Source organism: Mastacembelus armatus, chromosome 7 (genome assembly GCF_900324485.2).
Source record: "Mastacembelus armatus chromosome 7, fMasArm1.2, whole genome shotgun sequence".
Lineage (NCBI taxonomy): Eukaryota > Metazoa > Chordata > Actinopteri > Synbranchiformes > Mastacembelidae > Mastacembelus > Mastacembelus armatus.
This window is the reverse complement of record NC_046639.1, coordinates 22,557,040-22,575,107: the sequence shown is the minus strand read 5'-3', so window position 1 is coordinate 22,575,107 and position 18,068 is coordinate 22,557,040. Positions and strand designations below refer to the sequence as shown.

General features: G+C 39.0%; 3 protein-coding genes across 4 annotated transcripts; 2 read left to right on the top strand and 1 right to left on the bottom strand.

Annotated features, from left to right (window-relative positions):
- The first annotated feature begins 212 nt into the window (after window positions 1-212).
- micos10 (mitochondrial contact site and cristae organizing system subunit 10) lies at window positions 213-2,402 on the top strand. Its single transcript, XM_026332920.1, has 4 exons — window positions 213-357; window positions 1,454-1,501; window positions 1,929-2,035; window positions 2,157-2,402. Exons 1-4 carry the CDS (start codon window positions 285-287, stop codon window positions 2,163-2,165), a joined length of 237 nt encoding a protein of 78 aa, XP_026188705.1. The 5' UTR covers window positions 213-284; the 3' UTR covers window positions 2,166-2,402.
- A 1,267-nt stretch (window positions 2,403-3,669) lies between these two features.
- htr6 (5-hydroxytryptamine (serotonin) receptor 6) lies at window positions 3,670-8,904 on the top strand. The gene is made up of 3 exons (XM_026333636.2): window positions 3,670-5,219; window positions 6,776-6,910; window positions 8,510-8,904. Exons 1-3 carry the CDS (start codon window positions 4,305-4,307, stop codon window positions 8,864-8,866), a joined length of 1,407 nt encoding a protein of 468 aa, XP_026189421.1. The 5' UTR covers window positions 3,670-4,304; the 3' UTR covers window positions 8,867-8,904.
- A 46-nt stretch (window positions 8,905-8,950) lies between these two features.
- On the bottom strand, window positions 8,951-15,601 carry tmco4 (transmembrane and coiled-coil domains 4). Of its 2 annotated transcripts, XM_026333634.1 has the most exons (14): window positions 15,510-15,601; window positions 14,683-14,830; window positions 14,386-14,560; window positions 14,079-14,106; window positions 13,865-13,994; window positions 13,533-13,630; window positions 13,136-13,279; window positions 12,880-12,999; window positions 12,233-12,397; window positions 11,922-12,058; window positions 11,565-11,649; window positions 11,201-11,318; window positions 10,981-11,098; window positions 8,951-10,231 (listed from the first exon to the last, which is right to left on the bottom strand). In XM_026333634.1, the coding sequence occupies exons 1-14, from the start codon at window positions 15,550-15,552 to the stop codon at window positions 9,716-9,718; spliced, it is 2,025 nt and encodes a 674-aa protein (XP_026189419.1). In that variant the 5' UTR covers window positions 15,553-15,601; the 3' UTR covers window positions 8,951-9,715. The 2 variants fall into 2 exon arrangements, with proteins under 2 accessions (XP_026189419.1, XP_026189420.1); XM_026333635.1 differs by lacking the exons at window positions 14,683-14,830; window positions 15,510-15,601 and having other exon boundaries at window positions 14,357-14,528.
- Window positions 15,602-18,068: the final 2,467 nt, after the last annotated feature.

Below are 18,068 nucleotides of genomic sequence, written 5' to 3'. Positions count from 1 at the left end.
GCGAGATTTACAAGTTTGGCTTTTTGTTGCGTTCATGTAAAATGGAATAAGCAAGCTTTGACCTGTTGGGCCGTTTTCCCCACATACCTTATGTCAACAACACTGAGCTGATATAATAACATTTTAAATTAAGTCGGCAGAAAATTCACTGTACTTAGTTATATGGTGGTTTCCGTTCCATTCAACTTGTCATAGTTATGCATGTCCGACAGCACTTGAAAGTAGCACCAGACCTGCCTTTGACAGTTACCTTCTTCCAGCTAGCCTGACACAAACTAACGCTAATGTTCAGCATGTCTGAGAAGGAGCTTGGGAAAAAGTGGGACCGGTGCCTGGCAGATGGTGCCATTAAACTCGGTAAATACCCCAAATTCTTCAGCACATAAATAGACTGTAATTCCCAGATTAAGGACCACAGTTTTACTGTAGCTATTCTACAGTTAATTGGGCGAGAGGCTAACTAGTTAGCTAGCTAGCCACAAAGGTTAAAGGACAACTGAATGAACGGTCAGATTATCTGTCATTTACGTGTTTTTGTAGGTGAAATTGGGATTAATGCGCTTGTTTAATTAAAGAACACGACTTTCAGTATGTTTGCAGTAAAGATACTCTAGTTTTTTGCGTTTCTCTTTGTCGTAGGAAAGAACATAGATGGAACTTCATTGAAGAAAATACTAATTTTATGCTTTTTTCCTCTTTCCGATATGTAATACCTCTGCTAGGTTATTAATTAAGATATTTTATGACAAAGTATTGTCATTTTCTGAGTTCGGCCTACATACTAAACACCAGCAAATATTCGTTTTCATGCCATATGAACTTTCCATTGACTCGGCTTAAAGTACAATGCCATAGACAGTTGTCCAGAATGAACATAGTTAGCTAGATATTAGGTTAATGGTGGTAGGGAGCAGGACAACGTTAAGTTAAATCATTGAAATAATGTAATGTTATTGCTTAATTAATTACTGGTCCTGTAAATCAGTTGATTCAGTAATATTACAAGACGTATAGTCGTGTACTTACAGCTCATAAGCAACACGTCATAAAAATTTCAAATGTTTTAATCGAGTTTGGTTCTTGGTCATTGATATATAGGATCAGTAACTGGAGCAATATAACAGGTCCACATTTATCGAAGGGGGCTGTGCATTAAGTGTACATGTGTTTTTTGAAACAGGAAATCACTCCTCTTTTAAACTAGCGAATGATATGGGCAAATTAACTGCCCTGCTGTATGAATGTGTTTGTGTGAAAGAACTGTATCAGAATACAGTAAAAAGCTTGCACTTTTGCTTCATGAAAAAAATATTCAGTACATAATATAAATACACATAAGTCAGAGGCCGTATAAGACAGCATGTGCACACAATAAATACATATAAACAACTTTCTATATTAATTACATTCAAATTGCTTGTGATCTTTGTAATTTTGTCCTCTTTTTTTTCAGGCACTGGACTAGGGTTGGGAATCGTGTTTTCTGTTTTGTTCTTCAAACGTAAGTAAATGGATGGATTGTTGCTGCACTGCATCTTGAACCTTAGATTTAGCTCAGATGTTAAGCTACTGTAAAAGTCATGCTCTGGAGTCACAGCTGCACATACAAGTAGTTATCTACTACTGCTAAAGCTGTGTCTTTTACAGTCACTGGCTTTGAGTGTATTTTGTCTAACTTGATACCTAATTTTTTGTGAAGTTATAATGGAGAGTATTTAGATTTTTGTTCTTAGAAGAGGAGCAACAACATCCATCCTTTAAAACACAAAAAGGAACAAGAATATTCAAGTACAGAACATTTTGAAAACTGATTTGAATGTGAAAATGAATTTGTACACCATCTCTTCAATGTTTTTACACCCTTCATGAGATGTTTCTTTTTGCACGTTAGCGTGTGAGAAGAGATAAGGCATGTATTTCATTTGCAGGGCGCACATGGCCAATTTCATTAGGCTCTGGAGCAGGGCTTGGCATGGCATATGCGAACTGTCAGAATGATCTGCGTTCACATTATCTACTGCACAGGACCGAAAAGGTTAGTTTTTAAAATAAACCTGTAAAAGACTGTATATCTCATTATTTCTATTAATAACAAATCACTGTCATCGTTTATGAACATCAGGATTTATATAACTGAATTCTCTTTCCTTCAACAGGAGCAATAGCTGCAAATCATCCTGGGACTGTCTTTATTATTATTTGTTAATTTGTTTTTTTTGTTTGTTTTTTTTTTTGTTTTGTCTTGTCTGTGGGAGTGTCAGCATTTGCACTGTTCCTACAGTTAGAGTCTTCTCTCTCTGTTGAACAACCCTTCTCTAGTATGAGTCTGTATGATTGCCAAATCAAGACAGTCTGTTTATTTAATAAAATAATCATAACACCAAAAATTATGCCCCGATGATTCATTTTTCCTCAGATGCTTTATAATTGATAAAAATAATCTAAATGTGGCAAGAAAAACAACAGGAATATAATTATGCAGCTATATTATATTATATACCTACCAAGCAGTAATGCATTTATTTGAAAAAGTAATAGAAGCTAATTGTTAATGCTGCTATGCCAAGGTGGCTTTTCAGTTTATTTCTGAATGCGTGTGGGAGTGATTTTCTGAACTTTGTCAAAGATGTGGGGGGTTTTGCAATGTAAATGCTGTCTCATAAGGGGGTGGGCTTAGTATTGATTGAGAGGGGGGCAGAAGGTTGGCAACAGCTGATCTTGATATGGCAGATGACTGGGGTATAGTGATGGTGGGAATTAGTCATGAGAGGGCATTAAAACTGAGAGCACTGCATATTATCCTTAGTATTTGACAAGGCTAATTAAATGCTGGAGTACACAGACTTTTAGTCATAAATGCTATTGTGATATGTTTAGTATTCAAGGCTCCTGATGGGAAGTGAATAGTTATTGTCATGTTGCGTTGAGAATGAAGTAGGTATAAAGTGAAGTTACTCTATTGTTAGAACAGGGAATTTTAATTTATCACTAAAACATTTCCATTAACCCTAACATTACTGACAAACTGAATGTGGCAGATTACATATCTTTGACTTAATGAAATATATGCAAAGGCATTTTATTGATTTAAAACAGTTGGTCACAATGAAAGCAATTAGACTTTTTGACATTGGCAACAGAAGAAAGTGAAAGTCTTTGAAATCATGCTCTTTACTTTGGTCTGTCCAAATCATCATGATTCATGCAACTGGTTTAGAGAAGTTTTATGGAGATCACTTGTGTTTAAAAGTAGCCAATAGCAATTTGATGTGAAATACACATGTACCTGAAGGGACCAGCAGCTGCCAGTAACTGCTTCATTAATTCAAATAAGTAGTTTACTGTATAGGCTAATAATGTTTTAAAAACTAACCAAAGAAAAACAAGATTCATATTTTAATACAAATATCAATTGGAGGTAAAATGCACAATTTCAGAGAAATCTTTATCATGTATTACAGGTATACCATTGCTATTGTACCTCAGTAGTTAAAAACACCATGACCAAATATGGAAAAAGACCACCCACACTAATTTCTATGAAGTAGAATTAGCATTTCTTGGCTGTAATTGTGCATGGTTATGCATTAACAGCTCAATGTTTTGACACGCTGTTTTTCACTATCTGTGCGCTCAGGCTGGAAGGCACGCTGGAGTGGCTGGCACAGGGATTAACAGGAGCGAGGGATAAAAAGGCAGCATTATAAGGACCATCATACCTGCATAGCACTTATGAACAGACCCTTGCTTACAAATGCCTTCTGCTCTTTTTTTGTGTTGGTTTCCATCCCCCACACTGTTTCCCAGAATAAAAGGACTTGTGAAAGGCAACAGAGCTGCAGTTCAGCAAAGGACTTACGGAAGCTGTACAAAGCCACTTCTGTGGAGTGAGGTATAATTCTGAGAATGGGTCCTAGATCTCTTCATCTTCAGTTCTTTCTCTCACTGCCACTGCTCTCGTATGCCCAGCCGAAGCTTATCTCTGTGTGCCCTCCTCCACTGACTGTCGTCCTTGTGACATGCTGCTTCAAAACCGTCTTTCAGCAATCGAATGGCACATTCTGGCTCTTAGCTGTGGAGCAGACAGGGATATGCTGGTGAGAATGGAGAGATGAGTGAAAGTCTGTTGGTGATTTTGATCACTGTACTGGTGACAGCAGAAATAAACTCTGGGCACCTGGACGTATTTCTGCCAAAAGGAAAATGGAGATACTTGTTTATGGAAACAGTCCGGTTAATTTGGACAACATTTAGTTGTGCCTTTAGAGGAGACTCTGGAGTTAGATGTTTGGGAAGTGGGCACAATGGCTGACTCTCACTTGTCTGGTTCAGTAGGAAACTACAACAGCAGCTCTTCCATCACCAGCACTTGGAACATTACCGGCAGTGGTCCGTGGTTGTTAGCCTTCATGTTGACTGTCATCATCCTCATGACAGCCTGTGGCAACATGTTGCTTATAGCGTTGGTTTTTGCCCACCGCTCCTTGCGTTGCACCTCAAACTGCTTCTTGGTGTCGTTGTTCCTGTCCGATCTAATGGTGGCACTGGTGGTCATGCCTCCAGCCATGCTCAATATGCTGTGTGGGGCCTGGGTGTTGTGGCCTGCCTTTTGCCCAATTTGGCTTTGTTTTGATGTAATGTGCTGCAGCGCATCCATCCTCAACCTGTGTGTGATCAGCCTGGACCGTTACCTCTTCATTATCTCACCACTGCGCTACAAGCAGAGAATGACCCCACTTCGTGCGTTACTTCTTGTGGGAGCTGCTTGGGGCTTGGCAGCACTGGCTTCCTTCTTGCCAATTGAGATGAGATGGCACAGCTTAGGTCATGGGACTGGACATTCATCAGTATCTGGGGTCAGCAGTGGCAATATCAGCTCCTACTCTGAAACACTGTACCCAGCATCCTACTTCCAGCTGTCACCATCTGGAGGCCTTTCTTTCCAGTGCCGCCTGCGGGTCACCCTCCCTTTCGCCTTGGTGGCATCTGTACTAACCTTTTTTTTGCCCTCCAGTGCCATTTGCTTCACCTACTGCAGGATCCTTCTGGCAGCGCGGAGGCAGGCAAAGAGGGTTGCAGCACTGAGCCACCCACCACACCCACATCCCTCTTTGGGGGAACCTTCCCGGCCACCTTCACCTGGGATTGCAGCAGCACAGGCTCAGCAGAACAGAGATGACTGTAGGTACCAAGAGCCTGCTGGGTCACAAAATGCACCGGTAAGTTTGAGAGCCCAAACAAGTAAAACTGCCCAATCCCAAAATATTGTTGATGATATTCAGTGTGTGATTCCTGACCAAAACATGAAGTGAAATACTGGACAATCTGTGAAACGTGAAAGCTAAACACCAGCTAAATAGTAGATTGGCCTTTGTGTAGAGCAGCTCTTACCTACCAATTTCATGAAGGAAAAGTATGTGTTGAGAGACACTCTTGATGCTTCTGCTGTGCCATAAACATCAATATACAATCTCACAAAACGTCAAATTGTTTTTTTTACCTTTCTGAGATCTTAGTTGAAATCTGGACCCTCTTTTTGTATGACAGTCCAGATGTTCTTTGAGTTCACTTAGCTTGTAAGTGTGTCTGGAAGTCTGACTGCCTTCAAACACTTTTGGTATTTATGTGCAAACTGCACAGTGTTCAGGTGGATGGAATCACAGAGACTTTGCTGTTTTTTTATAGGCTAAAAGAAGGAAGTTCATGAACAATTCACTTGTGTTGTGACAGTCAGATGTGTCTCTCTGAATGAAAGGGACCAGTGTGGAGGTTTACAGCGTTTTTGATGGGGCTGCTGCCATAACGAAGGCCTTGGGGTAATGTTAAAGGATCATGAAAAATATAGCAGATAAACATGAAATTATTATGCACCAAGGAAGGAAATAATGCAATAATCGCTGCAAAATGCATTTTTTATTGGCTGTCTGCAATGAAAGGGAGATAAAGAAACGATTTACTAAATACTAAATGTGTTGAAACATTTATTCACTTTATCAGGCCCTAAAAAAGAATCAGTCAGAAGAGATGCAATCTCATATAAATTGTATAAAAGAAGGGACCCAGAGGGGAAGAGATGTAAAACCTGCCCAGAAATAGAGAGAAAAGTACAGACAGTGTGTCAGATGTGCTGCCCCCATCACACAAGGATCACAGCCACATAGTCTGTCACATTTTCCTGCAGTAAAACCACACAGACTGAGGGCTCTACCCTCAGTTCCAAGTTAAGTCTCTCAGAATTTGCTTATTGGATCTTTAGCTCACTGCTAAATTTAAAGCCAAATTCTGTTGGTTTCAACAGTATTTGGCTGATCAGTGAGTGAGTTTGTGGTCATTTCATTTTTACAAAAATATAAAGTTAAATATAAAGTTTGGTTTTATAGTCCAGAAAACAAGTGCCTCATTATTTGTGATTTTTACACTTCTTTTGTTTTTTTTAATCTTAAACAAATAATAATCTGAGAAAACAAGGCTAAGTTATTCTGCAGCTGGCTCTACCCAAACTGCAAGAGAGTAAACAAGCTTATTCCCCAAAATCATGACCCACTCCTTTAATTTCCTTTCATCCAACTGGGCAGATTTATACAAACTGTTAATCAAATCTATAAAGAAAGCCAGAATGATTAAAATGGTTTAATTTGTTAATGATAATCTGTTTGTTAAAGAGGCCATAAAGAGGTACCTAATGCTAGTGTACCAAACAGAGATTTATGCTGCATCTGTAGTTCTTAAAAATATAATTCATTACAAATTTTCTATTGTTCTTTGCTGTGCAAAGCCATCAGTGAACAGTGAGCGCCATCTGGCTCACAGACAGGGTCGGAGGGCACTGAAGGCAAGTCTGACACTGGGAGTCCTCCTGGGACTCTTCTTCAGTGCTTGGCTACCCTTTTTCATCACCAACATGGCTCAGGTCAGTACAAAGCAATACACACCAACTCTGCCACAGAAATAACAGAAAAGTAGCCAATGAAACCTAAACAAAACAAAAAATGTCAAGTTACATGACATATCATATATCAACCATCTGATCTTGGATGTGAGCAACATGTTCACAGGAGGTGGAAGAAATGAATTTACCTTTGCCTGTAAGATCATGTGCTCATTGTTCAGCCTGCCTATTTCATGTATCTCAGTGATTCAGATGTCTCCTCACAAATGTATATGTGTGTGGTGAGCACATATGGAGTGTGAAATAAATGCAAAGGAAAGAAAGGAAGAAAAAAACACTTAGAGACCGATCTATTTTTGTATTAGCCATCCTTGGCGTCATTGCTTTGCCAAGCTATCCAACAAGGAAATAGATTGGCATTTCAGCTCAGAGTGGCTGACTCATTGCCGAGCTCAGAAAACAACACAACAAAGTACCATTTATAATTAGTATTCTTAAGTTATTGATTTTGATTTGATTATACTGAGCACACCCACTCATGACTGAGTGAACAAAAAGGGAAGGCCATGAAAAACCCCAGCAAGAGTAAATTAATGTCAAAAAACAGCTTAATCTAAATTGGTAATGACACTTGTCCTGTTTTTCAAGCTTTCAATGATCCAGTCATTTTCATTTCCCATCTGTGCCCTCTTCCTTCTCCCCTTCATAACACAGAGCACAGAGACTCGACTGTGTCTTCGCTCTCCTTTCTTTTCACACTCAATGTGGTGTGTGAAACTCACCCCTCCTTTCTGTCCCATTCCCACCGCCTCCCTGTCTCATCTTGATAGTATTGGAAGCTCTCCTCTAACAGCTGTCCCCTCCTTCACTGTCCCTCTCTAAACCTGGTGGTATGTTCAGATTCAAATGTATTTGCAAGCTGCATCCAGGGAAAGTGTGATGTTGTGTAAGTGTGTTGTGGACAGCCATTGTCATTAATTAGTGTGAAAGAACATCTCCTTTATTTTAATTTTACAACTCAGCTATTTTCACAACTATGTGGACCCATATATACAGGAAATAACTGTACCAAATTGACCTAAAAGAAATAAACATGAAAGTTGACAGGAATGATGCAGACACGTAAATGAATGAATGGATAAATATATGGGAAATAAATTCAATAAATAAGCAGGCAGTCGAATTATTATATAATAAAGATACAGCCCAAAATGACAAAAAATGCCTGGCAGAGTAATAGTTTTTCTGTACCTCTTTGTATTTCATTTTTACAAGGTGGCCAGTGGATTTTTTAGTTTAGCAAAGTTATGTTTTAATTTGTGTGTATCCTTGAGGTCTAACAGATGTGATGAAGACATTTTCTTCTTATGCCCAACAGATCTTTTTAAAATATTAATTGTTCATTGTTTATGTCTATATTTTCCTAATACACTCTTGATATTTTTTTTTCAGCGCATTGCAAGATTTAATGGTATTATTCAATATACATTAGGAATATTCTTAGCACTTGTGTGGAAACAACTGCAGGGTGCCTTTACAAACACATTTTTCATTAGATATTCAAATTTTACATTTTACCGTAAATGAACTTATGTCAATCTTTTCACCATTTTCCTTCAGGCAGTATGTGAGTGTGTTCCCCTTGCCCTCTTTGATGCCATTACCTGGCTGGGCTACTGCAACAGCACAATGAACCCAATCATCTACCCACTGTTCATGAGGGACTTCAAGCGAGCTTTGGGGAAGCTCTTGCCCTGCTGTTTCATGCAGTCACCCAGAAGGCCCTCACCTGCTCTCTCCCTCTCGCTACGCAACTCCGGAGAGCCTAATATTGCCAGCAACCCCCACTCTCCCCTGGCCTCTGACCCCACCCACCCCCCTGCCACCGCCACTGATGCTGTCAACCTCATGGATGCTGAGCATGCTGGGATTGACTTGCCTCTGCTTCTGCCCAATCAGGTCGACATATTGGATTGAACAGTAATTACAAACTAAAGCCAGCTAATATGTTCTGTCAGGGTTTATGGTGGAAGTGTGATTCAAGACAAGTATTGGCACTCATAACAATTTATGATTTACTCAGTTACTAGATAGAATAGATAGAACCATATTTCACAGAAAAACATTATGGACATCCAGTGAGGTCCATCGCTGTTCTGTCTTCAGTTGTTTCTTCCCAGTGATGAAATACTGTATGGTTAGAAAGCCAATATAGGTGCACGACTAGAACAAAAAAGGATTAAGACTATTTCCAGTTGTCAGTGCAAATATACAGTATAAGCAATGTAAACTCTTGTTGTAAGCTGTGTTGTATACAGCATTTCACATTAGTATAGCTGGAACAGAGAAAAGACAGATCTTAAAGAACACACATTCAGTGAATTATCGGCAGCATTATGGAAATCAGATTACTGTGATATAGCCATGGCAACCAAGCCAAGAGATGAAAATCTGGGACAAAATGGACAGAGATATAACCTATTTTGTAGCATCCAATAAAACCAGCAAAACACAATGAATATAGGTTTTTGATATTACAATGAGCAGAAAATAAATTATGACTGTTTACAGTATGTAAAATATCTCCTTCATTCACAACATTTAATATGCTTATTGAAATAATGTTTAGAGGTTAAAAGCAGTTAATAAAACTGGGCCTTTGCACTTTCACAAGCCACCATATGTGTGCGTTGTCTCTTGAGGTTTCTCCGGCATGTCAGTGTTTTGAGAATGGAATGAATATTTTGTCCAACAGAACTCTGATGCTGGAAAAAACTTGAGAAGATGAGAGTTAACAAGGAACCAGCTGGTCCTGTAACATGCTCTTTACCAGTTTGGCTGCTTTTGTTTTTGTTTGTGCTCTGCAGTCCAGTGTGTATCATCCCAACTCCATGATATGTGCTCATTATCTGGGTCAGCCTCCACTACAGCATCACACTGGGCACTCACAGCAGATGATCTGTTGTTATTAGTGGCATTCTCCTCAGAAGTAAGTGGTACATCGTTCATGGCTGTGACTTGATTCTCTGATTCTGTGTCGTTCAAAGTGTCCAGCAGGTCTGAAATATCAGGAATATCCCAGCCGTCACCCATGTCCTCCTCTGGCACATTGTTCATGTCTTCACTTTCTTCTGTACAAGTCTCAGCTTTCTCAGCTGTTCTGTCGTGTGTCTCAGTCACTTGTTGCTCATTGATGGTTCTGTCAGGGTTGTCCACTGTCCTCTTTTTAACTGTTACAGGCTGAGAAATAGCAAAAGAGGCTCCAGGGACCTCTTTGGTGGGAACTCCTACTGCCACCAAGATGGTGTCCATCTGACGCATATAGTCCAAGTGACCTTTCACCTGGGGAGCAGAAATATGGCTTTGATGTCTTAATGTCTACAAAAGGGTACAGATTTTAAATTAGAGTATACTTTTAAACACTTTTTTTGTACAGCATTTAACTATCCCACACATTACACGACTAGGGGGTTAATGCATAGGACTTCAGATATGGCAAGTATCTTCGTGTTATTTTTTAATGTTCAGGTGTGTGAAATGTTAAATCTGTGATGCGTTATCTTGTTCAACAAAACAGCCACCTATGTATTATGTTAGTGTTACTGTGCTCCAATCATGTTAATTTAAAGGGTGGCAGAAATGTATACCATTGAAGGGACCATATGTTTTTTTAAAATAATATTTATTATCTTTTATTCTTATTTAAACAACTGTCTCTTTGAAAGTGATAATAAAAGTCTGTATTTAATAATATTGCATCATGATGACAAATGTCTACAGCTAAACTAAAAAAAAAAAAAAACTAACATCAAAAAGTATCAAATCAGAGGCAAAATATTTCTGACTGAATTGTTTGTGTATGACATAATTTGTGACAGATCAGCTGCAGATATATTTTGGAACACTTGGACATTTTGGAGAATTTCTTTCATTGGCAGTGTCATGCAGGAATGTGCCAGTTTTCTTAGACTGCTGCATGTTGCTTTTCTAAAACTTTGAGATGAGAAATGCCTTTCAGCCAATGTGTACTTAAAAAACTATTAAATAAGGAAACTTTAGTGGTCTTAATTCAAATATAAGATCAGACTCACCACAGAGGAAAGATCTACGTTTATTATTCGCTGATCCCGGATGTTGATTGGCTGTAGCCCAGCAACAGACAGCTGTGCAGCAGAACTTCGGTACAAGAACCCCAAAAGCCAGTCCCCTCTGAGGGATGGACAGTTCAGGAAAGTATTTAATCTACATATGCCCTAAATATATATGTCAAATTTTACTGTTAAAATACATAAGGAAACAGTTCTTTTGTACCTGCAGTATCCATTTACTATTTTTCCCGCTACTACTCTAGCCATTCTTTCCCAGGCCTTTTCAGAGCCATCCACTGGGGCCCCCAGGAGGATAACATCTTCCACCATTCCTTCACTACCTGTGGAAACAAAACAGCTCACATTAAAACAGTTCGCTGTTTCAACAAGGATTTAGTAGGTACATAAGCATTTTTCAACAGCATGGCCTTCAGAAGTTATGATTTCAACCCAGGTATGTTTCACACATCATATGGCTTTTAAACTTGTTTTAGCAATTTGCTAATCCATGTAAGGAAAATTTTCTCCATTTTCAATCAAGCATTTTTTTGACTCATCACTTTTTTTGCACAACAAAAGTTTAATACCTTGATCACTGGCAAGCTCCTGTAGACAGTAGTAGATAACTCTGGCCCCAAGACTGAAACCTATAAGACTGACAGGGCGCTTGCCCTTTAAACACAGGAGCAAAGAGAAGAGATGCACAACTCAATCTCTTAGTGTTTATGCCATATAGCAAATTATTTTCTTTAAGCCAATGGTAATATTTCAGATTAATTCATGTTGAATTTAATTTATTGTTCTAATGTTACAGGAGAAGAACAGAAAGATCGTTGTCATAGTTAAACTACTGCATTTAATAATGTCAACACAAAAGAGAATACAGCTAATCATTATTAATTACCGCAAAGTGTGTATAAACAGAGGTTAGTGAAGTGCAATACCTGCTGTCTGCTTCTCAAAACCTGGGCCAGATGTTTCCCCACCTCAGCTGAGCGGTTCAGACAAACACACCAGGGGTGGTCAATAACGCTGGCCGCTGCCAGCAAAGATGCAGGCCATGTCAGAGCTGTCACAATACCTGGACAATATGATGGCATCAGTTAATAATATGGTACGAAACATAGGTCAATACAACAACAGGACAAAGGCTTGATACAATCATTAGCATTGTTAATCAGAAATCAATTCAGTCACAGCACAAACACAGATTGACTCAATATATGAATGGTGTCCTACGTGATCATCCTTCTACCTGAGAGCACTGTGTACTTGAGGGCTTCCTGGGCCACAATGCTGACTAGCCCATCCAACAGAGAAGTCATGGCTGAGCCCAGATCCTTGAGGAAACGTGACTCCCACACTAGGCAGTACTGTTCTCCACACTCACCCAGGCTGCACCATGGGGCCTGGAAGGAACCTGGAAGACAGCAGTTGTGTTTTTATATAAGGCAGTGTAGTAGAGGAAAAGCAGCTCTTGAATGTGAAGTGGGTATCAAGCCTGTTGCTGAGAGTATGTTTTACTAGGGGAAGAGAGCTGCATCGTTTATTGTAAGCGCAAAACTTAAGTGATTTGTTTGCATAATCTCATGCAAACAATCTACTGATACACTTTTAGAACGTTATAGGCAGAACATGTGCAGAATATCATGGCCCTGGCACTGATTTGCATCCTGTACTAATGCATTTTGAGCAATGATGTAACTCAAGGAGCAGAATTGCTTCATGGCAATATTCAACTATCTAGACATTCCTATATGTTTATTTTATCCAGAAACCCCTCTAGAAATTGTACTATAACACATTGCAATATAAAATTACATATTGTAGATCATGATAGAGAACCTTTATGTTTTTAGATATTGATAGTAGTGGTAGTGGGACAGCAGAAGCCATACTTACTGTATTTCCCACTGCAGAGCCAACCTGTCACTGCAATGGTTAGGTGAAGATGCTTCCCAGAGCTTAATGGCAGGAATTCAAATTCCTCTATCGCCCCAACACACTTATTCATCTTATAGCCTGGAGAGACAATGCATGAAAATAAAGAAAGGCAAAGAAGAGAAAAATCAAGTATATGCATTTACCAAGTTCTGACAAAATTCGAAAGATGGTAACTTATTTCTGCCAGCAATCATGATTCATCAAACGCTTTTACCAGTCAATCCAGCCCCTGCTGCTCCAAACAGAGAGGCCATGATTGCAATGCCAGTGGCTGAGCCCAGGGCTGCAGCCCCTCCAGCCCCTAGCACAGCACTGGCCCCTGCTGCCACCAAAGGGGCTGCAAGTCCACCTGTCACACCTACCAAAGAAACAGACACGACAATCAGTACAAAAAAACCCAGACACTTTGTAAGAAAATTAAACTCTACAGAAGGAAATATGCAGCTCGTTTGGTGAAGTGTTGTTACATGCTGCCTATATACATTACACCGAAAATCCAAATGTGCTATGGTAATTTAATTATCATTTCAATAGATTATCAACAGAAGTGTATACTTTAATATACAACATTTCCATTTTAATATTTTAACAGTTGAAGTAGTAATAATCACCAATCACAGTTCCCCCGCCCACAGTCGCCAGTCCAATGAGGAGGTAACGTCGTAACTTTCGCCCTCTTTCTCTCTTCAGCCGCCGAGAGGACTCCTCTCTATAGAAAGCACAGTCAGACAGAGTCATGTATATTGGTTTAAATACTAACTGGCTTAACAATTAAGGATGCCAAGCAACTCCTCGTGCATTCTTGAACGATAACTTGCTTATTTATGCCACACAACCATTTTCGTGCAAACATTCTGGATAGTGTGGCTGTCATGCATACTGTTTATGAATGAAACTACAAAAGAAATGCTTGGATGGAACCTTCCAACCAAATTACACTTACTCGCTCTCTTCTCCTCCTTCCCTTAGCTGCTCTCCCAGTGTTTCTTCAAACTCCCCCAGCTGCTGTGGTGAGACTCGTAGCAGACAGCTGACATGACGGATGAGAACCCGCGCTCTGGCATCATACTGGCCTGAGGTCACAGTGGAGGATGAATATTACAACACATTAGGCTTACAACAACTTTCAATGTTATTTTTAAATCAAAGATTCATACCATCTTTGACAGAAAAAGACACCAGATCCTGTAATACAAAGCAAAAGTTGGTTATAATATGTGTGTTTCTAGAAATCCACACACAATGTGGGTACAATACAATTTAATTACTGTTAGACAAGATATAAGTTTAAATATTCTTTTAGAAAGATCATGAAGTAAAAGCACATAGGACCTTTAATCAATATGAATATGACACGTCTCTCTCTCTCTCTCTCTATATATATATATATATATATATATAATATGTATCTTATATTGTGCACATTTACACTAACCCATAACATCATCTGTTAGTGAAGAACACCTGTGTGAGTGAGGTGGCCCCTGTAGCCAGCAGAGGTTCAGCCTGCAAAATGGAGAGAAAGGTGTCGGAGCCCTCGAAGCCCAGACCTGACAGGAAAGCTCGCATAACGGGCATCACCGACTCATCCAAGTCCAGCCAGTGGACCAAACCCTGCAGGTACTGCTCCCTGAACACGCTGAGAAACACACAAATCTTCATGGCCTCAAGTCAAGTGACAGTTCAGTCAGAGCATTATTTTTAACAGGTTAGTTAAAAATTATTCATTCTTAATAATGGTTATTCACAAGTAAAAATTACCTGTTTTCAGATCCAGCGAATAACTGACCCAAAGAGACACCACAAAGTGCAGCAAAAGCAAACCTGCCCTGTTCAGTCAGCTGCCTGCTTATAATTTTCTCTGGGCTTTGGTCACATGGGACATGTTGTGTTCTGGCCCCTCCTGGGTCTAAAGTGATAAATGGGCAAAGTTTAATGATTAACTTTAAAGTACAATTTTGAACAAGACACAACACTGAGGAAACCAGTACATGACACAATAAGGATGCATTCAAAACACAATAATCCTGGATCGAAATCTCCAATATATGGGGTTGCACTCTGGCGGGTACAGTGACAATATGCACAATAGGTTTCTGTGGATGAGCTGCATGCCGAATTTACCATAAAACACTAATGATTAATTTGTGATCATATGTCATCGTCCATATCGTGCCTTAATGTTACCTAGCATAAAAGCAGCATTAGACTACCCGAGTTTTGAGTGTAGGTTAGTTTGAAGTTTTGCTTTTGCACTGGAATGATAATAGCTCATGAAACTGGGTTACACAGAGTCTAACTTTGTGCTTTTCCTTGTGTCTCTGATGAACTGACCTGAATTCATCATACAGACGCTGCTAAATTCTGACCCAAATAACTTCCAACACTCCTTTTACGTCAAATAAAGCCAGTGTAACTTAAACCAGTGCATTTTATTTCAGGCTTGTGTTAACGTTAGCTGCTGAAAACAGATGGTTGTTAGTGGTAGTCCGGGCTCACCCGGTTAACGGAGCTAACGGGTTCACTTTTCACATCGCCAGTTCAATATTTCTACTCTGGGGTGATAATTAACAAATTCTAGGTGGTACCTGGGTCAAATTTGGTGTCCTTGCTGCTTTGTTTTCCGTCCATGTCCAGAGATGTCACAACTCTGCGGAGTGAACTTTTGTTGCCTTCACGTGTTCCCCATGAGTGACGATAATTACACATTAATACGACAGTCACGCATGAATTATTTATGTTTCCCGCAAAACAGCAATGCAATAAGGCATTTTTGGATCTTTTAATGTTAATGTCAAACCACACGCACTCAACACAGTTTGTACCGTTTGGATGAAACTGAGAAGAAAATTCGTTATTAGACATACATTTGATGATATGAATGATTTATGTAGGGGAATTGTATACGTATATATCACTGTTGCGCCCCCAAATAGTACAGCCTCTACTGTAAACGCTTTTAAACAACGTTTACGTTGTTTAATCATATTATGTATTTATTTCGTGTTATAAGATTGGCATTTACGACTGTTCGTGAAGGCATCATTGGTTTTGCTTTTTTGCAACTTTTGAATGACGTAACTTCCACGTACGCTCAGCAGAGGACAGGGTCTGTTCACGACTGAAAACGTTGGGAAAGTTTCTGTTGGAGAAAATATGTGGATGAATTTGATTTTATATGAATTTTAATTTGTCCTAGCTACTTGGAATTAGTAGGCCCTGATAAATGTAAAAAAAACTACGTATTGCTTTTGAACAGGAAGTAACAATAACGTTACCAGCGTGTAAGAAAGTGTAAAACTGTTTATTTCAATGCCAGAACATGGCTGTGCAAAACAACATCGCAAACACATGCAAAGATTAAAAAAGTTTTAAACAGAGAGAAGGGACGGTCTACCAGTGAACCCTCTATCCTTTTTTGTTGTCTGAAAATCTAAAATAAGAGTTAGTACAAGCACTGGCCAGTAGGTGTGAGTCTAGCATTGGTTTTGTTCCTTCTCCACAACCCTGAGTGGAGCAAGTCATATTGTTAATTTCAGTAAGTGAGTATACTGAAATACAATCTTAATTCCCTGTCAAAATGAACAAAGTTATTAAGATTTTTCACACTATTCCCTTCCCATTTATGCATATTTTAATATGTTCAAAGTCCTGCTAAGGTCCATCAATGATTGTCTGCCCTAGGCAATAATGGTTTGTCTCACATGCTCTATACTGACAGTATATTAGCATGAGGACAATCGCCTGCCAAAAAGCAACTTCACTCAGTCACACTGTTAGAAAAGCACATTGGAATCATTAGATCAGCCGTTACAAGTGGCTAAGAACAGAAAACACCACTGTTCAGTGGTGTGTGGTTAGTAAAAGGATTTTGATGGTGTCAGAGTCACAAGCATAGAACAAGAAACACAGTAGACCAAGCTTCATGTACTTGGACTGACCGGTTTTTATCGGTAATAACTATCTAGTGAGATATAAGCTAATGTGTGTGTCATAATACCATAACCAAGTATGAGGTAGGTTATAGTTATTACAATATTTTTATTGTAACATGTAGTACATAGTACAACAGTACAATACTGTACAGTATTATATCATGAAATAATGTAGTACTGTATATAGTAAACTCTTGTACAGCAAAATACTACAATAAAATAATATTGTGTAAAATGGTGAATGTAGCATCAGTGATAACCTCTGACAGAATGTGAATATGATTAGTTAAGTTGAATTTAATTCAAATAAATTAGAGGTAAGTGCATTTTAACATTGTCTGATTCAGTGCACATTATTGACTTCTTTATTTTCTAATATAGTACAAACAACCTTTTCATATGCAAGCTCTGATCTCGGTTGATCACTGATTTCCTGTCTGGTATTTTCAGACTGTTTGGCTGCTCTTCACCCACTCCCTTCCCATCTGCTTTGTCAGCTCTCATTTACTGTATATACTTGGCAGCACTCAATCCCTTTTCATGTTTTTCAGTCTGCATACTGTGCAATGACAAGAGAGCAAGGCAAACACCGGAAATGTGTGCTAGGGTGGATTAAACTTCCACCAGGTCTTCGTGTGTAGCAACTGTTAGTACAGTGTGGGTTCTTTGTCAAAATAATAGCCTGCCCTTGACATGGAGGAATCCCTTAACCTGCACATGCTGTACTCTATTTGTCTGTCTCTAAAAGGCATCCTGTTTATATTGCCTACTGAACAGTCTCTAGTGTATAATAAACATAGCTTTATATGTAGCAAAGCCACAGTATAATTATAAATGATACAACATTGTGTCTTAATTTGGAATCGTTCTTGCAGAATATAAATAATAATTTATGGATGAAACCCATTTTATTTTATGAAAGCTGTGGTGACATATGAAGTTTCGGTTTCTACAGTCCAAAATGTATTGAAGTGTATTAATATGGTTTACCATTCTGTGCGCCCTGTAAAACTACTTGCATCCTTTTATTGCACGGCTTATCATCGTCATGAAAGATGGAGGATGGATTGGAAAGCTAGACTTTATTCAAATCCTTAAGTAGCTTTCCTGATATACTTCTTCACCTCTGATCCTTTAATGTATTATAGTCTCGAAATGCATGACCTCAAAATATTTAAAACATTTCGCTCATTCATATTATTGCAAAAATAA